This window comes from Pongo pygmaeus, chromosome 1 (genome assembly GCF_028885625.2).
Source record: "Pongo pygmaeus isolate AG05252 chromosome 1, NHGRI_mPonPyg2-v2.0_pri, whole genome shotgun sequence".
NCBI classification, from domain to species: Eukaryota; Metazoa; Chordata; class Mammalia; order Primates; family Hominidae; genus Pongo; species Pongo pygmaeus.
The window spans coordinates 199,605,199-199,627,667 of record NC_072373.2 but is presented as its reverse complement, the minus strand read 5'-3'; the positions used below and the strand labels follow the sequence as shown (position 1 = coordinate 199,627,667).

The following is a 22,469-nucleotide window of genomic DNA, read 5'->3' as shown; positions in this document are numbered from 1 at the left end:
CTCGGCCTCCCCAAGTGCTGGGATTACAGGCATGAGCCACCACTCCCATACCTTTTTTAATTTTTAAAATTCATTTTTTAGAGATGGGGGTCCTACTCTGTCACCTAGGCTGGGAGGCAGTGGTACAATCATAAGTCACTGCAGCCTTGAACTCCTAGACTCAAGTGATCCTCCCACCTCAGGCTCCTGAATTGCTGGGATTACAGGTGTGCTTTACCACACCCAGCTTCCTAAGTCTTAACTGCAATCTCATGAAAGATTCTGGCCAGCACCACTCAGCTAAGCTGCTCCCGAATTTCTGACCCACAAAAATTGTGGGAGGTAATGTTTGTTGGTTTTAGCCATTGTTTTGGGGTGATTTGCTGTGCAAGTAATAAAAAATTAAGAGTCCCCCAAGTTTTAGGGTAGTGGTTCATGGCTCTGGCTAGGCATCAGAATTCCCTATGAATGTTAAGAAAAAAATGAAAAGGAGTTTGCCGTGAAACAATATGTGTTCAGTGGTTAGAGACTGAGCTCAGGAGTCAGAGAGGCTGGACTTGAATGCGGATTCTGCCACTTACTAGCTGTGTAGACTTGGGTAAGTGACTTTATCTATGCCAGCTTTCGTTTCTCCATCTATAAGCTGGTGGTAATAGAACTTACTTTCTTAGGATTGTTAGGAAGACTAAACAAGAACATTTATGTTGATTCTGTCCAGTAGGTAAGCTGTAAGAAAGAAATCTAGGGCCTTATCTGTCCTGTTCACTGCTGTGGCCCAGTATCTAGGACAGTGCCTGGAACACAGTAGGTATTCATTAAGCATTTCTTTTTCTTTTTCTTTCTTTCTTTTTTTTTTTTTTTTGAGACAGAGTCTCACTCTCTTCCCCAGGCTGGAGTGCAGTGGCACGATCTTGGCTCACTGCAACCTCTGCCTGCAGGGTTCAAGTGATTCTCCTGCCTCAGCCTCCTGAGTAGCTGGGACTACAGGCATGTGCCACCACAGCTGGTTAATTTTTAAATTTTTTGTAGACACAGTATGTTACTATGTTGTCTAGACTGGCCTTGAACTTCTGGGCTCAAGCAATCCTCCCACTTTGGCCTCCAGAGTGCTGGGATTACAGGTGTGAGCCACTTCCCCAGGCTCCTTGTTTATTTATTGTGTGCATCCTCCCAGTAGACATCCTCACCAAGAGCAGGGATTACTGTCTGTTTAGTTTACTGCTTATTCGCAATTTCTGGCACATAGCAGGTGCTTAATAAACATTTGAAGGATGAATTCAGATGCATGGGCTCCAGGTTCCAATGAATTATAACCTGTTATGCAGGTAGAGCCCAGGAATCTGTATTTTATTTTAAAAATTTGTACGTATATATGTTTATAAACTTTATTTTAGGAGACAGGATCTCACTATGTTGTCCAGGCTAGACTCAAACTCCTGGTCTCAAGGGATCCTCTTGTCTCAGCCTCCCAAATAGCTAGGACTACAGGTGCACCCCACTGAGCCTAGTGGAATCTGTATTTTATTTTATTATTATAAACTATTTTTGAGACAGAGTCTTGCTCTGTTGCCCAGGCTGGAGTGCCGTGGTGCGATCTCAGCTCACTGCAACCTCTGCCTCCCGGGTCCAAGCAGTTATCATGCTTCAGCCTCCCTCGTAGCTGGGATTACAGGTGTGGGCCACCACGCTTGGCTAATGTTTGTATTTTTAGTAGAGATGGGGTTTCGCCATGTTGGCCAGGCTGGTCTCGAACTCCTGGGCTCGAGCGATCTGCCGACCTCAGCCTCCCAAAGTGTTGGGATTACAGGCATGAGACACCATGCCTAGCTGTATCTGTATTTTAGAAAGGCATCCAAAGTATAGTGAAGGTTGGGAAGCTCTGTCCCAGAATGTCAGCAGTAAAGCAGCCAGTGAATATCACGCGAGCAAAGTCCAGCCCTCTCATTTCACAGATAACATCACCAAGACCAGAGCAGGAGTAGTTCCCCAAGGTCACAGGTTGTTGACAGAGAAAGAACTAGTGCCGACAGTAGTGTCGAATACCCAGCACAAGGCTCTCTGGAGCTCCAGCTGGCCTGGGCCTGCTCAGTCTCATTCCAGTGCTGACTGAGGGGAACTGCTGAGTCACTGGAACTGAGGCCTAAGGCAGGGTGTGGCCTCCATCGCCTGGGTAGGGGTGGGGCAGAATGGGACTGCCCCCACCTCCTCTGGGTGACTGAGTCTGAGCCTGGAAGAGGGACAGGCAGAGAGCTGACTGCCTCCCCATTCGTGGGACCCCCCGCCTTCAAGTGAAACCACCTTTGCAAAGATTGTAACTGAGGAAATTATGACAGCGAAAGGGATCTGACCTAACCGACACCATCTTGCTTCTAACCTCTAAGCTGCCCTTGTTCATTCTTGGGTGTAGGCCAAAGTAACCTTGGGAAGGAATTCAGTTTATACTTTAACTTTGAAACAAAAATTATAATAGCCCTTTCCCAAAATAAACCCCCTTCTTTTTTTTTTTTTTTTTGAGACTGAGTCTTGCTCTGCCGCCCAGGCTGGAGTGCAGTGGTGCGATCTCGGCTCACTGCAAGCTCCGCCTCCCGGGTTCACGCCATTCTCCTGCTTCAGCCTCCCCAGTAGCTGGGACTACAGGCGCCTGCCACCATGTCCGGCTAAATTTTGTATTTTTTTTAGTAGAGATGGGGTTTCACCGTGTTAGCCAGGATGGTCTCGATCTCCTGACCTCGTGATCCACCCACCTCGGCCTCCCAAAGTGCTGGGATTACAGGCGTGAGCCACTGCACCCAGCTGAAATAAACCCCCTTCTTGCCTGGGGACCAGTGTGCCTTCATAGGACTAAGAAATTATTGGCCGGGCGTGGTGGCTCATGCCTGTAATCCCAGCACTTTGGGAGGCCGAGGCAGGCAGATCACGAGGTCAGGAGATCGAGACCATCCTGGCTAAAATGATGGAACCCCATCTCTCCTAAAAATACAAAAAATTAGCTGGGCACGGTGGCGGGTGCCTGTAGTCCCAGCTACTCGGGAGGCTGAGGCAGGAGAATGGCGTGAACCCGGAAGGCGGAGCTTGCAGTAAGCTGAGATTGTGCCACTGCACTCCAGCCTGGGTGACGGAGCAAGACTCCGTCTCAGAAAAAAAAAAAAGAAAAAAGAAATTACATGATCAGAAATTATGGTTTATTGGGAGGCCGAGGCGGGCAGATCACCTAAGGTCAGGAGTTCAAGACCAGCCTGGCCAACATGGTGAAACCCCATCTCTACTAAAAATACAAAAATTAGCTGGGTGTATGATGGTTGGCGCCTGTAATCCCAGCTACTCAGGAGGCTGAGGCAGGAGAATCGCTTGAACCTGGGAGGTGGAGGTTGCAGTGAGCCGAGATCCTGTCACTGCACTCCAGCCTGGATGACAGAGCAAAACTCAGTCTCAAAAAAAAAAAAAATTATGGTTTAGGAACCATGCAGGCTCTGTCTGCAAGAGCCTGAACCTCCTCAAATTGCTCCTGGGAATAACATCACTGTTGTAAAACCTAAGATCAGTGCTTGAGATATTTTGCAGACCTTGCTGTTCCCAGCTGACGCCATCCAGACCCATAATCTGGCTCAACCAGTTCTTTGATCTCACCCTGAAACAGTAGACAGCATGAAAAACTCACTTCATAGGGGCCGGGTGCAGTGGCTCATGCCTATAATCCCAGCACTTTGGGAGGCCGAGGCAGGCAGATCACAACGTGAAACCGCGTCTCTACAAAAATTACAAAAAAATTAGGCGGGCCTGGTGGCACATGCCTGTAATCCCAGATACTCAGGAGGCTGAGGCAGGAGAATTTTGCTTGACCCCGGGAGGCGGAGGTTGCAGTGAGCCGAGATCGTGCTACTGCACTCCAGCCTGGGCAACAGAGTGAGACTCTGTCTCCAAAAAAAGAAAGAAAAACTCACCTCAACCTCATGGTTCCTGTTGGTTTTATCTCTAACCTGACCAATTAGCACTCCCCACTTCCTGAGCCTCTACTCACTAAATTATTCTTAAAAACTCTCATCCCTGAATTTTCAGAGAGGCTTATTTGAGTAACAAAACTCCATTCTCCTGTACAGCCAGCTCTGCATGAATTACTCTTTCTCTATTGCAATTCTCCTGTCTTGATAAATCGGCACTGTCTAGGCAGCGGGTAAGGATAATTCATTGGTCTTTGACCAAACTAATCTAGTGGTGAAGTTAAACCAATGCTCAATTTCAGGAATTGGTTATAGCCTTTGAAATGGCTAATCCATTTTTAAAAATTTTAAGATCGTCAGTAATAAATAAAATTAAGCTTACATGTAATTCAGCTTCGAGAAAATATTCTTATTTTATTTTTATATTGTGAGACAGAGTCTCACTCTCTTGCCCAGGCTGGAGTGCACTGGCGTGATCTTGGCTCACTGCAACCTCCACCTCCCGGATTCTAGTGAGTCTCCTGCCTTAGCCTCCCGAAGAGCTGGGACTACAGGTGCGTGCCACCACACCCGGCTAATTTTTGTATTTTCAGTAGAGATTGTGTTTCACCATGTTGGCCAGGCTGGCCTCAAATTCCTGACCTCAGGTGATCTGCCTGCCTTGGCCTCCCAAAGTGCTAGGAGAGGAATGAGCCATTGCACCGGCCAGCTTTGAGTAAATCTTTTTTTCTTTTTTTGAGATGGAGTCTCACTCTGTCACCCAGGCTGGAGTGCAGTGGCACGATCTTGGCTCACTGCAAACTCTGCCTCCTGGGTTCAAGTTATTCTTCTGCCTCAGCCTCCCGGGTAACTGGGACTACAGGTGCCTGCCACCTCACCCAGCTAATTTTTGTATTTTTAGTAGAGATGGGATTTCACCATATTGGCCAGGCTGGTCTCAAACTCCTGACCTTGTGATCCACTTGCATCGGCCTCTCAAAGTGCTGGGATTACAGGCGTGAGCTGCCACACCTGGCTTGAGAAAACATTCTTAAAGCCTAGCTCTTGATATGAGGGAGCTGGCAGGTATAATTGGACAGGGCCTTGAAGACAGTGACATAGGTGGAATTTCAAAACTGTTTGAATGCCTCTTCACCAGGGCCTGAGATTTCCCAAACCTGGATCACCTGGGGGCACTGGTGAAAAGCACAGATTCCCATCACTGCCTTGGAGATGTTGGATTCCATGTGTCTCAGAGTAATTGGGGCTCAGGAATCTGGATTTTAAGGGACTCTTAAATTCTGCAAGACTGGGCCAGGTGTGGTGGCTCATACCTATAATCCCAGCACTTTGGGAGGCCTAGGCAGGTGGATCGCCTGAAGTCAGGAGTTCAAGACCAGCCTGGTCAACATGGCGAAACCTCATCTCTACTAAAAATACAAAAATTAGCTGGGTGTGGTGGCGCATACCTGTAATCCCAGCTACATGGGAGGCTGAGGCAAGAGAATCGCTTGAACCTAGGAGGTGGAGGTTGTAGTGAGCTGAGATCACGCCTTTGTACTCCAGCCTGGGTGACAGGGCGAGACTCCATCTCCAAAAAAGAAAAAAAAAATCTGTGAGATTGAAAACCACTGCTCTGGCCCTTTGGAATAATGAATCTTCTTAGAAAGGAATGAGGCCTTGGTGTCAGGACCTACTTCTTCCCTAATCTGTTTAGAAGTTGCAAGACCCACATTCCAATGCACTGAAGAAAACATTATTATGTCCCTAAGTCCCAGCAGACTGTTGTGCTTGTCAAATGCACTGTGGGTCAATTCACATTTCATTGCTTCAAAAAATGCCATGGGCACCTTTATGACTTGGCAGTTATTGGAAGATGGTCAGCCCTACCTGGATTATTTTAATACGCAGAGGTTGTTGGAAGATGGCCTCAGGATGGCAGGAGCTGGGGGAACATCCACTGGACTGCCTGGGAGGACCAGCTCGACTGGTTCCAGAGTGGGGAATTTAATATTTGGATCCAGGTCTGCCTGACTCCTGCAGTTCATGCTGATCATTACCATACTAGCTCTCCCAAGTTAATACACAGAGTGCTCATCATCACCCACATGAGACACATGCCTACATGCAGAAGTGAGACATGCTAGGCCTCTTGCAGACAGAATATTGCTTCCTGCTTTCCTCCTCTAGCCTAACCTTCCAGCCCTGCCCACTCTCTCTAAAGTATGGCTCTAATTGATTAGCTTGTGATGGAAATCCTTCAATAGTTCCCCATCGCTATTGCGTCAGGCCGATGCATTGATTCAACATTCAGGACTGCTGTAACCTAGATACAGCTCCCCTTTTTTTGAGATTGGGTCTCTACCAAGTGCAGTGGCTCATGCCTGTAATCTCAGCACATTAGGAGGCTGAGATGGGCGGATCACTTGAGGCCAGGAGCTCAGAACCAGCATGGCCAACATGGCGAAACCCTGTCTCTACTAAAAATACAAAAATTAGCTGGGTGTGGTGGCACACGCCAGTAGTCCCAGCTACGTGGGAGGCTGAGGCACAAGAATCGCTTGAATCCGGGAGGCAGAGGTTGCAATGAGCCAAGATCAAGCTACTGTACCCCAGCCTGGGGTGACAGAGTGAGACTCTGTCTCAAAAAAATAAAAAAAGAGAGAGATGGGAGAGTTGGGGTCTTGCTCTGTCACCCAGGCTGGAGTGCAGTGGTATGATAAGAGCTCACTGCAGCCTTAAATACCTGGGCTCAAGCTAGCCTCCTGAGCACACACTGTGGTCCCAGCTACTCGGGAGGCTGAAGAGGGAAGACCGCTTGAGCCTAGAAGGGCAAGGCTGCAGTGAGCCATGATTATGCTACTGCACTCCAGCCTGGGTGATAGAGCAAGACCCTGTCTCTCATCTCAGAGAAAAAAAAAAAAAAGAAAAACAGAAATAGGAAACGAATATAAACAAATACATTATCCACTGAAGCCTTCTCCAACCAATTCGTCTCCAACTATTCTTACCCTGGCCACTATGTATTTTCCTACCTCCACCTTTTGCTCATGCTGTTGCCTCTGCTGGGGCACTCAGATCTCTCTCCTGAACGCCTATTAATGATTGCCTTTCACTCTACTCTGTGCCCTCAGCATTGACTGCCTGCTATCAGCAGAAGATCAGAAGCTCCTTGGAGGTTCTGTGTCTGTGACTTATTTTCCTCTGGACCCCATGGTCAGGAGTGGTCCACAGGGGTTTGCATAACTGAACTGGGGCATCGTTATGTAAGGACCTCTGATTCTTACCTGCCAGCTGCATCAAGACCTGTCCCCATGGAAGAAAAAGAGGAATCTCTACAGGAATTATTGGGGGAAGAGTTCCAAGATTAAGTGAAAGAGGCCAGGTGTGGTGGCTTACTCCTGTAATCCCAGCATTTTAGAAGGCCAAGGCAGGTGGATCACTTGAAGTCAGGAGTTCGAGACTAGCCTGGCCAACATGGCAAAACCCTATCTCCACTAAAAATACAGCACTCCAGCCTGGGCAAGAGAGAGAGAGACACCATCTCAAAAATAAATAAATAAATAAATAAATAAATAAATAAAATAAAAATACAAACATTAGCCAGGTGTGATGGCAGGCACTTGTAATCCCAGCTACTCAGTAGGCTGAGGCAGGAGAATCGCTTGAACCCGGGAGGCGGAGGTTACAGTGAGCTGAGATTGCGCCACTGCACTCCAGCCTGGGAGACAGAGCGAGACTCTATCTCAAGGGGGGAAAAAAAAAAGAAGCAGGGGGTCAAAGAGTAAGTAGAATATGTTGCCATTTGTGTGAAAAAGAAAAACATGTGTAATTTTGTTTGTTTGTTTTTGAGACAGTCTTACTCTGTTTCCCAGGATGTAGTGCAGTGGCACAATCTCAGCTCTCACTGCAACCTCAACTTCTTGGGCTCAAGCAATCCTCCTGCCTCAGCCTCCTGAGCAGCTGGGACTAAAGGCGTGTGCCACTCCATGCTCAGCTAATTTTTACTTCTTTTTTTTTTTTTTTAAGAAATGAGGTCTCCCTATGTTGCCCAAAGTGAGTCTGGAACTCCTGGGCTCAAGCAGTCCTCCTGCTTCTGCCTCCAAAAGTGCTGGGATTACAAGCATGAGCCATCATGCCTGACCAAAAATTGTATAATTTAAAAAAGGCCTATCCTTGGAAACACACGAAAAAAAGGTAGGAGTATATAATCCCACTGGGACCTTCTGACTTCTGTACCTTATATACATATTACCCATTCACCCACGTACCCCCTGACACACAAATTAAAACATTCTAAATACTGATTCTTGGGCTGCATCCCCAGAAAAGTATCCAGGATATCAAAGGTTGGATGCAGGAATCCGTGTCTAAAGCACTGTGTGTCACTTCATTCCACACCCGGAACTGAATTCTCAGGAAGAGCCAAGATGCAAAGGATATTTGAAAGCATAAACTTAAAATGCATTTTATCACGAAAATAAGTAGGAAGATCTCTAAGGGATTATGAAGCCACATTTGGGAACCCACTGATTTTGTTTGACCTATGCTTCTTTTTTTTTTTGGATGACTATAGAGAGGGAGAGTGAGTTGCCTAAAGCTACACACCCAGTCAGAGTCACAGGCCAGTGCCCCAGGATTTCTTCTTTTTTTTTTTGAGACGGAGTCTCGCTCTATCACCGAGCCTGGGGTAGAATGGCGCCATCTGAGCTCACTCCACCTCTGCTTCCCAAGTTCAAGTGATTCTCCTTCCTCGGCCTTCCGGCCCTGCCTAATTTTTGTATTTTTAGTAGAGACAGGGTTTCATCATGTTGGCCAGGCCAGTCTCAAACTCCTGACCTCGCGTGATCTGCCCACCTCAGCCTTCAAAAGTGTTGGGATTACAGGCATGAGCCACCGTGCCTGGCCACCCCAGGAATATTTGATAACATCAACATCAAATCATTCCTGCCTGCCCTCGTGCAGGGACTTCTCACTTAGAAAGTTCTATAGACCCAATGGGCAGCACAGGAAGATAGAGAAGAAAACACCATCTTTAATCAACCCGCCTGCACAGAAACCAGGAGAGCACTCCCCTCCTTGCAAGGTCCCAGTGAAAAGAGAACTTGGTCCCCTTGCAAAAACCGTCTTATAAAAACAAAAGGCTTCAAAGCACCAGTGGCTACACCCGTTGAGTAGAAAGGGGCCTGGGGGAGAGTGGGGGTGAGAGGTGAGGGCTGGAGGCAGGGCTGGCCCAGTGAAGGGCAGTAGCTTAGCCTGAGGGAGCTGCTCCCCTCTCAAGCTGTACCCACCAGCTGGGAGCTCCACGCCTGTGGGGGCCAGAAGAACTCCTGGGGCTGGCTGCTTGCAGTTGGGATGGTGGGGTGGGGTTGCCAGCCTCGCTCAGGATATTTTGGTCTTAGAGAGTAGGGAATGATAGATTGGAGGGTAGTGGGCGAGGAGCGGAATGGTCACCACAGACAGGCTCAGGTGTGCAAACCATCTGCACCATCTGGGGCCCCCCAGTTCCTCCATGTCTCCTGCCCTCCTTTCTAACCCAGGGCCATGCCTCTTTCCCAGATGAAATGCTGAGACCTGATCCTCTCTCTATGGACGCACCAGGCAGTGGATGGGATGCAGCGTCCTCAGGAGTGTCTGTGGAGGGAGGTAGGGAAAGTGTTCTCACCTCTACTTGCCCCCAAGGAAGGGTGAGGGTGCCGGCAATCCCGAATCCCCCACTACTCACACCCCCATCTGCCCCTTCAGAACTCCTTCTGGGCTTGTTAGAGGAGGCTTCTGGCCATTGGACTGGTTGTAAACGCTGGTGATCTGTAAACACTGGAGTCTGGGCAGCGCTGACCAGCATTGCTCCTCTCTGAAACCACAAGCCTTCCAACTGGTGAGGTGGATGGAGCCGTCAGGGGTGAGTGGAGTTGTGGAGGTGATGGGGATACAGTAGAACCAGCCTCAGGGACCTGGAAGGGGGTGGGGTGACTGAGTTGGGGCCCCACTTTCCTGGAGGAGAGAGCTCGAAAGATTTGCCAAGGGTGGACAGAGGCTGAGCGTAGGAAGGCTTCTCTGTGGGTGGGGCTGAATTTAGGGCTTCATCCATCCGGTTCCCAATAGGAGAACGAATGGGTATATTGCTTTAAGAGAGGCATTGGCAAGTGGTGGCTGTGGTGTGTGAATATGGTGGAGACCACATAGGTCCAAAATGCAGGGGGGCTTGGAAATGGAACTCAGAGAGCAGACACTGGGTTTTACAGTCAGAAACTGCAGAAAGCACACTGTGTTCAAGGCCCACTTCCACCAAAAATCTAGCTGTGTGGCCTCAAGCAAATCACATCTCTGGGCCTCAGTTTTAATGTACCGCAAAATGAGAATTTTAATCCCAGTCTAGCTCAGGGAATTGAGTTAAATGAGAAGTCTAAAAGAGTCCATTTGCTAAGGGATTAATTATTTGAGGTGCGGAAACGGAGGCTCAGAGAGGGCAAGGGCTTTGCTAGACGTCACAGTCGGTGATGGACCTGCGATTAGAACCCAGGAATCCTGCTCCTAGTTCACAGTAGCTTTCCCCAAGCTGGTGAGTGAGTGTGGTGGGATGGGATGGGTCTGATGTCCTGCTGTTTTTGGACAGGGGGGCAGGATGCTGGGTGAAGAGTGAAAGGGAGAGGCTGGAGAAGAGAGGAAGGCCCCAGCTCACGCCAAGGCTGAGATTAAAAACAAACAAACAAACAAACAAAAAACCAAAAACCCGTGGTGCCCCTTCCCGGCCCCGCCCCACTCCTCCGAAGTCCGGGCTGCGAAGAGCCAAGCTCAAGACCAAGTCCAAGTCCAAGTCCTCATCTCCAGCTGCAGACCCGGGGGCGAGCGCAGGCTGCAGTGAGCGCGCAGGCCACCAGGGGGGGCGCGCCTGTGCCTTGGCCCGAGCTCGCGTCAGCTGCGGTCAGTCCAGCGGCCCAGGGCGAGGCGCCGGGGTGGGCGCGGGACAGAGGCTACCCCGACCTGCGGGAAACAAAGGCAGGTTAGGGAGAGTGGATCTCGAAAGTATGGGGCGGAGAGACCCGGTTGCCCTGCCCACTCCTCCGTCCCCTCCTTTTCGCAACCCCGATGCCCGGGCCTCCCCAAGCCAGCAGGGGGCCGGGACCCACGTGTACAGAGGCTGCAGCTGTAAATGCGACGTCTTCTGGGGCGCCTGGTATCCGTAGGAGTCAAAGCCGCCGATGAAGTCAACTGCGGAAGAGGGGCGGCGCATGTTAGGGATCGGCGGCGGGGGCGAGGAGACGGAGACTGGGTCCTGAAGGGGAAGAATCTGAGGGCAGGACTCCCACACTAGGAAGCGGAGCCAGAGAAGCCATGGGGAGGGGAGGGGCGAGGGTCAGGCCCCGTGCAGGACGTGGGGCGGGGCTTCGGCTGGACCCTGAGGGATGGGCCTCTGGGGATCTGGAGGCGGCAGGGCCGGGCCAGCGGAGGGTCAGGCCCCAGTCCTTAAGGCTTGGGCCTGGGAGGCTTTCAGTCCTATGGGAGAGAAGGCTCTTGGGGGCGGGGCTCGAGCTTCTAAACGGGACAAGACCTCTGATGGGGGTGGGGCGAGATTGGGGAAAGGGGGTGCTGGGGCCAGAGACTGGGCACCTGGACGTCTGGACCCCAGCCTGGAACGGGCTGGTATGCAGAGCCTTCCATACCAGCCGCCTCTTCCCCTTGAAAGGGGCCCGTGGCCGACCCTGGGCTCCCTCCCGCCGCGGCCTAGCACAGGCCTCTGTCCAGGGTGCTGAAGGCGCAGGGCCAGATTCCCCACTTCCCCAGGGGCGCCTTACTCACAGCTGTCCTCCTCTTCCAGGAACACTTTGCTCACGTAGCAGGCGAACACGAAGCCGAACAGCTGGGAGTGGAGACGACACGTCAGGGAGGGAAGGAGGAGTGGGAACCTCTTCCTCCACCCCCTGCTGGGCCCTGTACGCCCTGACTGGCAAGGGAGGAGGCATGCCAGGATGAAGGCAAACCGTAACAACTTCCAGTTAAATGTTTTCACCTTAAAGTCAAGCATACATGGTCTAACTCTTCTGAAAGTGTAACTTGAGACGAGTAATCATTTTACCTCTTTGAGCCTCAGTTTTCCCAGTTGGACTTGGGCAATACCTTATGGCTTGTTAACAAGAAAGAGGATTATGTGACTTTGTGGGTACAAAGTGCCTAGGATAGGACTGGCCCTTCTAGAAACAGGAACTACTCCTATCTTGGAGTTTCTTTCTTTCCTTCTTTCTTTTTTTTTTTCTTCCCTTCCCTTCCCTTCCTTTCCTTCTTTCTTTCAGACAGGGTCTCACTCTGTCACCCAGGCTGTAGTGCAGTGGTGCAATCATGGCTCACTTCAGCTTCAACCTCCTGGGCTCAAGTGATCCTCCTGCCTCAGCCTCTCAAGTAGCTGGGTCCACAGGCATGAGGCATCACGACCACTGGGGTCACTTTCTTATTCTCACAACTCTGAGGCTGATATTGTCATTCTTTTTTGTGAATAAGGAAACAAGCTCCGAGAAGGCAGGTGACTTGTCTAAAGTCACATAGTGGGTGTATTGAGCATTTAAACCCAGGATTGATTCATAGTCTGATGCCTCATCCTACTCACTAAACCTGTTCACTCTGCACAGGGGCTGGGGCAGGGGTGAGGGAAGGTGGTACAGGATATGGAAACAGCTCCAGACAAAAGGACAGACAGGCGGAAGACCTAGGTTCATCCCCTCTTTTTTTTTTTTTTTTTTTTTTTACGGAGTTTCCCTCTTGTTGCCCAGGCTAGAGTGCAATGGTGCAATCTCGGCTCACCGCAACCTCCACCTCCCGGGTTCAAGCAATTCTTCTGCCTCAGCCTCCTGAGTAGCTGCGATTACAGGCATGTGCCACTATGCCCGGCTAATTTTGTATTTTTGGTAGAGACGGGGTTTCTCCATGTTGGTCAGTCTGGTCTTGAACTCCTGACCTCAGGTGATCCACCTGCCATGGCCTCCCAAAGTGCTGGGATTGCAGGCGTGAGCCACCGTGCCCAACCCATCCCCTGAACCAGAGCTAAAGAAAGGGATCGGGAAGTGTGTGTAGGGTGGGGGACAGAAGGACTTACTGCCAGGAAGATCTGCAGGGCGCTGCTGAGGGCTTCAATGTAGGGATAGTCAAGCAGGCAGCCAGTGACAGAGATGACATGGTGGTCCTCCATAGCCAGGCGGGAGTTCAGAACAGGTGTTACCAGGCAGCCTGGCCCATTCTCCATCCACCAGGAGCGGTGCAGGGATGTGTTGAAGGTCATGATGAAGTCCCGGTCCTGGGGGCAAAGGGGCCTGGGATACTGAGTGTGAGGGAGAGGGAGGGGGGAGCTATTCCCCCAGCCCAGGGAGACTATATTGATCGGTGAAGGGATTCATGGAGCCTGCACCTGCAAGTCCATATTTGACCAACAGGTGGCACTTAATGACCACACAGACCTCACTCTTTTGTCACTGAGATGGGAAGCGGTTTGTGTGGACTCACAGGGGCCTCAGAATTTTCAGAGCTGGAAGGAACATTAACAATTTCCCAGCCACAGGTGAAATCCTCAGTACCAGCCCCTTAACAGCCCATTCAGTCTCTCCACTGCTCCCCCTGTGTGCGACCCTGGATGAACCTCTCCTTTGGGGCCTTGGTCTCCGCATTTGTTAAATGGAGAAGGGGCTGGCCTAGATCAGAAGTTCTTACCCAGGGTGTGCACCCATGTGCCCATCCATGCAGTCACTCATTCAGCAGATAAATACTCACTGCCTGCCGACCAGGGGCCAAGCACTCAGATGTGTGACCTTATTTTAACCCCTCAACAACCACATGAAGTTGCAGTTGCTATTATGTCCACTTACTAGATGAGGAAACTGGGGCTCAGAGAGGATCAGCCACTTGCCCAGGGTAATACAGCTAGAAGGTTTTAGAGCTGGGATTTGAATCTAGCAGGGTCAAACTACAAAGCCAATGCTCTTAAATTCACATATTTTGCCTCCTTTATATCTAAAAATAGAAGTTGTGTCTCTCTGTGCTTGCTCTTATTCAAGCGAAACAGTCCTACTTTCTTGGTCTGCTCAATCTTCCCTGAACAAACTCTAACTAGTCTCTTTCCCTTCTGAAAAATATTGATCAGAATTAACCCAAATCTTTGTGGTCTAAGCACTACAAAGCGCATGGCATTTTCACCTCCCTTGCTCTGAATACTCTACCTCTATTAGCGGGGCCTAAGAGTAGCTTTCTGGGTTCCCACATACTGTTGGTTGTTACTGAGCTTGTGATCAACTGGGACCCCTGGCTCATCTTCACATGGACTGCTCTTCAGCTTTATCTGCTCCATCATTGTGTCTGAGGAGGCCAGAAATAAATTGTGTAGGTAGGAAATGGGGCACACAGATTATTTGGGCATGTAAGGAGAGAGAGGCTTCTTCAAGACATGATGCTCTGGTCCTATACCACAATACCCTTAGGGCAGGGGATGGGAATGGTCAGGCTCTGCCCTATGGCACTGCCAGGTCTGAGGCTTACCTGGGACAGCTGTCCAACCTCCAAGTAGAAGCAGATGATAAACGCATTCCAGCCAACCCAGAGCACCAGCCAGGCTGCATACTGGGGAAAGCAGAGGTGGGATCAGGGTGGGGCCTGGGGAGTGGGGGATGGGCAGTGTCAATGGAGACAGAGCTCAGGGATGAGGAGATCTGGGCAGGGGAAATTATGAGAATACCTCACTCAGAGAGCACAGTGTAGCTTACAAATCATTTGCACACCCATCAGGCCTTACAACAGCCCTGCAAGGTCGGCACTGCCCTCTTTTAGAGAGAACTAATTTAAAGCTGAAAGGAAGTTTAAGCTTTCTAAGATCACACAGCTAGGAGGAGGTAGGGCTGCCACTCAAATCCAAGTTCTCTGATAGCTAATCCCATCCACTCTGCTAACAACATCCTCTAGACCAGCTGCCTCTAGAATACTGGAATCATTCAAAGATGTTTGTCAAAAATGCAGATTCTTGGGTCCTACCTCTAGACCTACTGATTCTGAATTTCTAGGGATGTTTAAAAGGGATTGCTTAAGCAATCCCTAGCAGATCGTGACTCTTTCGATCGATGACACTTTCAGAAACATGTTCCAGGTGGTAAGCCACTAGAGGGCGAGGACTCTGCCTGCCTGGCTCACCACTGCAATGCCAATGCCTAGCACAGAATAGCTGGATGAACCCATTAAGACTATAGGAAATGGGCCAGGCGCAGTGGCTCATACCTGTAATCCCAGCACTTTGGGAGGCTGAGGTGGGAAGATCATTTGAGCTCAGGAGTTCAAGACCAGCCTGGGCAACATGGAGAAAACCCATCTTTAAAAAAAAAAAAAAAAAAAGACTCCAGGCGCAGTGGCTCATGCTTATAATCCCAGCACTTTGGGAGGCCAAGGTGGGCAGATCACCTGAGGTAGGGAGTTTGAGACCAGCCTGACCAACATGGAGAAACCCTGTCTCTACTAAAAATACAAAATTAGCCAGGCATGATGGCGCATGCCTGTAATCCCAGCTACTCAGGAGGCTGAGGCAGGAGAATCGTTTGAACCTGGGAGGTGGAGGTTGTGGTAAGCCGAGATCACGCCACTGGACTCCAGCCTGGGCAACAATAGCGAAACTCCGTCTCAAAAAAGAAAAAAAAAAAAAAAAAGTCTTAATTCTTTTGTGTGTGTGGTTTTTTTTGTCGTTTTTGTTTTTGTTTTTGTTTTTGTTTAGACAAGATCTCGGTCTGTCACCCAGGCTGGAGGGCAGTGGATGCTGGGAACTTTAGACCAAAAGAGACAGGAGGTTATCCTGCAGCCTTGTGCCTGAGTATGTGTGTGACATCTTCTCACATGGCTGTGGCTGGAGTCTGGGTATAAGGGAACCAGGGGAGGTGGAGGCAGGATCATGGATGGGGCCTGGAGAAAGGCTGGGGTGAGCAGACAAAACTGAGGCCCCAAGCACAGAAAGGGAGTCCAGCCTGGGCCCTGGATGCCCTCACTCCATCACTTTCCTCCCTCCCCTCCTTGCTCTATAAATTGTACTTGAATGACACAGGTCAATGTGCCCCGCTCCAGCAATCTTTCCATCTGTCTGGAGGGAGAGAGCTGGGATGGGAGGGACTGGGAGCAGCAATGCTAGGGCAGCACCAAGGCCCCCGGGCCCCTCAGTTTTCCCACATCCCAAATGTGGCCACCTCTGGGGAGAACAGCATTCCACCCATGGCAGTGAGCTGGAGAAGAGGTTAGGGTCAATTTGAGATCTGGATGCTTCTACCCAAGTCCTGTGCCTGCAATTCTAGTGGCTGTCACCTGGCAGACAGTGTTGTTGACAGTGGTGCCTGGGGCTTTCCTGAGAACTGGAGAGAAGTGTTCTCTTATGTCAGATGAGAGAGAGCCTTGTTAGGGTCCTGTTCACCTGGCTTCTGGGAGCTGAGTCTGTGGAGGTGGGGAGAGAAGTCCTAGAATGAGTGTGTGTGGGCTCTGGAGGCAGCATGACATTGCATGTCATTGTGATTGTAGGTGTCAAGCATGCATGTAGTAAATCTAGTGAAAAGCCTTTTCCCTCAAGAGAGCCATGTGAAGAGGTCACTGAGGAACAGCAGGGAATATGGGTGAATCTAGCTGAAAGCAGGAGTTTGACAGAGATCTTCAGGGACCAGGACTTGGGAAGAGGCTGTTGGGGAGGAGGAGAGAGACCTAGACTCCTGGGGCTGGAGCTCAGGGAGGCACTGACCTCAAAGCCACTCTAGCTGCTCCAGAACACATCCTTGATGTACATCGGGCAAGAGAGACAAATGCCAAGGCTTCCTGAAGCTTCTTGAGAAACTAAATAAGATGAAGCCCATCCCTCCTGTGTCCTTGCGCCCACCGCTTACTGAGGCCGTGTGGTGCCGCGGCAGGAGCCTTCACTGTAGATCTGATGTTCTAATCCTGCCTTGCTTTCATTAGCTGTGTGACCTTAGGAAGACTCACAACCTTTCTGAGCTTCAGTTTCCTCATCTGGAAAATGGACTTGTTAAGATCTACCTCACAGGGCTATTGTAGACATGAGATGAAGCATGTGAAATTTAGCAGCGTGCCTGGCACATGCCAGGCACTCACTACATGATCCATTTTGTTTATATTTGGATTATTTCCCTAAAAAATTCTTCAGGAAAAAAAACCCCTTGTCTCCTCTGAGCAAAGAAGCATTGGGCTGTGCACATTCACCCCATCTTGTTTTGGGTGGAGCCAAGACCAGTGCCCCCGTGTTGGGGGGCAGTTCTGGTTCTGAGGAGCAGGGAGGGGTGGAGTGGGCAGGGGTGAGGAGAGGAGTTGGCTTGGGAAGGGGCTAGGTGAGCCGTACCAGGATGAGGTACCGGGAGCGGTACTGCACGGTGCCAAAGATGCCCAGGATGACCGCCATGATGTGCAGGAAGTTGGCTAGGATGGGAGCCCACTGGTAGCCCAGGAAGTCAAAGATCTGCCGCTCCAGCGCAGCCACCTGTGGAAGAGACAGGCTGAGGCCGCTGTCACCCCCCTGAAAGGGAAGGACAGGGATTCCTGCTTGACCTTGGTGAGCAGGTGGCACCAGTTACCATGGTGATGAGGCATAAGTCTCAGAACAATCCAGTCCTTCACTACCAAAGGGATGCTGGGGGGTCCTTAAGCCTGATAATCACTTTGGGGTGGGCTGAAAGGTGATAGGAGTGAGGGTTCAGAACACCTTCCTCCCTGCCAAGGAGGCCCTTCCCTCTAGCACCTCAAGCTCCTGCACCTTCTCCATGTGGAGAAGATGGTGGGATCAGAATCCAGACTGCCACCCCTAGCCTTGGAGGGCAGGGAAGTCCTGGAGCCCAAGTCACCTCTTCCAAGGATCCCCATCTGGAACTTGCCCTGGCCCACGGCATTCCTGGGCTACAGAGAAGGAATGCTTTTCACTCCCCTTCCCTGAAGGAGCTGGAATAGATTGCAAAATTGGCCTCGAATCCTCCTCTTCCTATTTCCATGCTCTTCAGTAGTGCCCTTCCACAGTAATGCTGTGCTTGCCCACGTGACTTGCTTTGCCTAAAGGGACTTTGGCAAACACAATGCAAACCGTGTTTGAAAAAGGCTTGAAAAATGCATGCGTCCAGTCTGGGCAACATGGTGAAACCCCATCTCAACAAAAAATACAAACCATTGTCAGGTGTGGTGGTGCGAACCTGTAGTCCCAGCTATTTGGGAGGCTTAAGTGAGAGAATCTCTTGAGCCCAGCAGGCAGAGGTTGCAGTGAGCCAAAATCATGTCACTGCACTCCAGCCTGGGAGACAGAGTGAGACCCTGTCTCAAAAAGAAAAGAAAAGAAAAGAAAAACGGCGTTCATTGGAGCTTGCCCACTTGCTTCACTTGTAACAAGACCACCTTGTGAATAAGCCCCAGCTGACCTGCTGGAGGATGAGAGGCCACGGGGAGGAGAGCGAAGGCACCCCTGCTGATAGCCCATCAGCCATCAACCATGTGAGCGAGGCCATGCTAGATCACCCCGGGTCACTAGCTGACCACAGACACATAGCCCAGACCAGAAAAATCTCCCAGCTGACCCACAGAATCATGAACTAAATAAAATGGTTATTTTTTATTTCTAAATATTTATTATTTTTAAACAGAGTCCCGCTCTGTTGCCCAGGCTGCAGTGCAGTGGAGCTATCTTAGCTCACTGCAACCTCCGCCTGCCAGGTTCAAGCAATTCTCCTGCCTCAGCCTCCCGAGTAGCTGGGACTACAGACACCTGCCACCATACACAGCTGATTTTTGTATTTTTAGTAGAGGCAGAGTTTCACCATGTTGGCCAGGCTGGTCTTGAACTCCTGACCTCAAATGATCCACCCACCTCAGCCTCCCAAAATGCTGGGATTATAGGCGTGAGCCACCGCACCCAGCCAAATTTTGCTTTAAAGAACCACCTCCTACCACTCTGTCCACATAGCTTGAGTGGGGCTGACTCATTTCTAGTTTCTGGGGTGGGCAGGTAAGCCAAGTCTAGCCAAATAATCAAAGACAATGATGAATTTAGGGAGAGGCGCTCACCCCGTGCTCTGCCCCTGAGAATCGCCCTAGATATTTTCTGGAACAATCGGAACAGAGCTGCTATCCTGCCAGGATACCTGAATGGGTGTGGTGTGAGCTTGGAGCTGTTGGTGGCTGCCTTGGCCACCTCAGGTGGATGGCCTGCCTGAGGAGAAAGCCATAGCTAAGGTACAGACAGAGTGTGTGTGGGAGGAAGACCGAACACACAAGGGAATGTCCTGAGCCATCTTTCAGGCCTCTGAATACAGCCATGCCTAAAGCTGGTTCTCCCTCCTTGTCCTGGTGATTTTTGTCATTTGCAACAAAGAGTCCTAACTACAACAGAAGAGGAGAGAAGAGGGTCTGGCTGGGGAGAGGGAGGGAAGATTCAGATAAAGTGAGAAGATATAAGAAGGCTTTTTCCAGGCAGGGAGGCAGGAGGAGGTGGAGCTGATGCTACCACACAGATGGCAAGGCTTGGGCAGAGACCAAGGAAGTTGCAGGCTTGGGCAAGGTGGTGAGGGAAGCCTGGTGGTGCCAGGCCCAACCTTGGCATTTACCCACCTGGCACCAGCCTGCCTCTTGTTGGTGACTCCCCTCCCAGGGATCTGCAGATTGTAAAGCTCATCTCTCACTGGATGCTCCTTGGCAGAAAGGCAGAGATGGAATCATTATTTCATTTTGAGGAAAGAGAACATGAGGCTCAGATAGGGGAAGTGACTTGTCCAAGGTCACACAGCAGGTTGGTGGCAGAATAGGCCTTTCTCAGCCACCTGTCCCATCTTGGCACCACCTTTTCCCATCTTGGCACTGGTAAGGGAGTCAAGAGGTGTAAATTGTGGTGGGAAGTCTGCCTCTGACTCCTGGGTGACTTTGGGCAGCCCACTTTCCCCACTGGGTTTGGGGCTCCTCTTCCATGCATGGAAGTCACTGGACTAGGTAATCTCCAAGGGCCCTTCCAGCCTTGACTTCCATCAGCTGCTGGCCTTGGGGGAGAAACTCCCCAGGCTTGTCCAGGGGCCTCTGCCACGGTCTCTGTCTGCTGCTCCTATCCCATACTTCCTCCACTCCACTCTTCCTCCTTCTGCCGTGACTGTGCCTGGCCTTGGGAGCCTTGGTGGTCTGGGGTCCAGCCTGATGTTCTTGACTCAGCTGTTATCTGGCCCTAAGGGAGAAGGTCTCCATCAGAGGACGGAGGAGGCTGTGACAGAGCAATCCAGGCTCATGGTGCAGCTGAGGAGGCACGCTGCCAAATATTTCCACCTAAGTCTGGGCGCAGTGGCTCACGCCTGTAATCCCAGCACTTTGGGAGGCCAAGGTCGGCGGATCACTTGAGGTCAGGAGCTCAAGACCAGCCTGGCCAACATGGTGAAACTCCGTCTCTACTGAAAATACGAAAGTTAGCTGGGCGTCTTGGCACATGCCTGTATTCCCAACAGATTGGGAGGCTGAGGGAGGAGAATTGCTTGAACCTGGGAGGCAGAGGCTGCAGTGAGCCGAGATCGCGCCACTCTACTCCAGCCTGGGTGACAGAGCAAGACTCTGTCTCCAAAAAAAAAAAAAAAAAAAAAAAAAAAAAATCCACCTAAGAGATGATATCATCTCCACCCAAACTGGCACCCACTCAAACCCCCTCTGTTCTCTGTGACCTTATTGATAGAAAACAGACAGTTTTTTTTTTTTTTTTAAGCAGTAGCAGATTTGTAGTCATTTAAACTCAGATTCAAATTCCAGCTCTGCTGTTTGACTTAGGGCAAGTCACTTTCCCTCTCTGAATCTATTTCTTCAACTATAAATAGAGAAGATAATCCCTCTCTTGAGAAGTTGTTGTGGGAATATAGAGATATCGTATAAACTAACAGACAATTAGACTTGATACATAGTGGCTAATTAATAGAAGGCTTAACAGTCTAAGCTTCTTAGTTTGGCACTGAGGGCCCACTAGGATCTGGCTCAATCCTGTATTTCCCATCAGCTCCTGCCCCCAAGAGGCTGTAACAACAGTTGAAGTCCTGCCTTCATTTGCCTTTGCCTTATCTTTTATTTTATATTTTATTTTGAGAGTCTTGTACTTTTGCCCAGGTTGGGGTGCAATGTGGTGATCACAGCTCACTGTAACCTCAAATTCCTGGGCTCAAGGCATCCTCCTGCCTCACCTTCTTAGTAGTTGGGACTACAGGCATGTGCCACCGCATCTGGGTAATTTTAAAATATTTTGTAGAGATTGGGTCTCACTATGTTGCCCTGGGTAGTCTTGAACTCCTGGCCTCAATTAATCTTCTTGCCTTGGCCTCCCAAAATGCTGGGATTACAGACATGAGCCACTGCGCCGGGCCTCCCTTTGCCTTTATCCAAGTCCTCCTTAGTTTTCACAGTGTAGCTCAGTTCCCTCTTTTGGTAGGAAGGCCTCCCTGACTGGCCCACAGGCACTGCTCTCTCCACTTGACATGGAGTGGGGGCTGTTCTTCACATTCTCCATATGGCTCTGGCCTTCCTTCATCCTCACGCCCAACAATCATTCACTCATTTATCTATAACCAGCTAGACCCATTTATCCATCCAGCCCACATCTGACATGCCCTCACCCAGCCAGTGTTCATCACTTATTTATTCACAGAACGTTTAGTCTATGTCAGGCTTTGTGCTAGCTCCGGGATGCAGAAGTGAAGAAGTTGGGGTCCCTGACCTTTGGGAACTCAGGACCCACTTCATAGAGGAGGGGACAGGAAATCAGTACAAACCGGGGTATTCAGGGCTATGACCCAGGCCTGAAAAAGGCCGTCTCTTCCTCCGATGGTGAGTGCAGATTTAAATAATTTTTTTTTTTGAGATGGAGTCTCGCTCTGTCACCCAGGCTGGAGTGCAGTGGCGTGATATCAGCTCACTGCAAGCTCCACTTCCCGGGTTCACGCCATTCTCCTGCCTCAGCCTCCTGAGTAGCTGGGACTACAGGCGCATCCCACCATGCCCAGTGGATTTTTGTATTTTTTGTAGAGAACAGTGTCTCACGCTGTTGCCCAGCCTAGTCTCATACCCTCCTGGGCTCATGTGATCCATCCACCTTGGCCTCCCAAAGTGCTGGGATTACAGGCATGAGCCACCATGCCCGGCCTAAATATATCTTTTAAAAAATTTAGATGCAGCCTGAGTATAGTCACTTATGCCTGTAATCCCAACACTTCGGGAGGCCAAGGCCAGAGGATGGCTTGAGGCCAGGAGTTTGGGACCAGCCTTGGCAACATAGTGAGATCCCATCTTTATTTAAAAAAAAAAAAAACAGATTCAGTGTCTTATAAACAATCTCAATTTTAAAGTTATTATTTTTTATTAGAAAACCAAGTCAAGGCCTGTGCAGTGGCTCACACTTGTAATACCAGCACTTTGGGAGGCCAAGGTGGGTGGATCACGAGGTCAGGAGCTCGAGATCGGCCTAGCTAACATGGGGAAACCTAGTCTCTACTAAAAATACAAAAAATTAGCTGGGTGTGGTGGCACGCACCTGTAATCCCAGCTACTCAGGAGGCTGAGGCAGGAGAATTACTT

The 22,469-nt window shown here is 50.2% G+C and overlaps 1 protein-coding gene across 2 annotated transcripts in view; it reads right to left on the bottom strand.

The window, feature by feature from the left end:
- Positions 1-8,911: 8,911 nt before the first annotated feature.
- The window catches only part of NKAIN1 (sodium/potassium transporting ATPase interacting 1), a 59,878-nt gene continuing 46,320 nt past the window's right edge, over positions 8,912-22,469 (bottom strand). Inside the window, exons 2-7 of one of the 2 annotated variants that reach the window (XM_054465546.2) lie at positions 17,245-17,382; positions 14,415-14,495; positions 12,985-13,182; positions 11,697-11,757; positions 11,027-11,108; positions 8,912-10,880 (exon numbers count right to left, since the gene is read on the bottom strand). In XM_054465546.2, coding sequence (XP_054321521.1) covers positions 10,871-10,880; positions 11,027-11,108; positions 11,697-11,757; positions 12,985-13,182; positions 14,415-14,495; positions 17,245-17,382 — 570 coding nt within the window. In that variant the 3' untranslated portion in view covers positions 8,912-10,870. The remainder of the gene's footprint in view (positions 10,881-11,026; positions 11,109-11,696; positions 11,758-12,984; positions 13,183-14,414; positions 14,496-17,244; positions 17,383-22,469) is intronic. The other variant, XM_063657798.1, reaches the window with a different exon arrangement.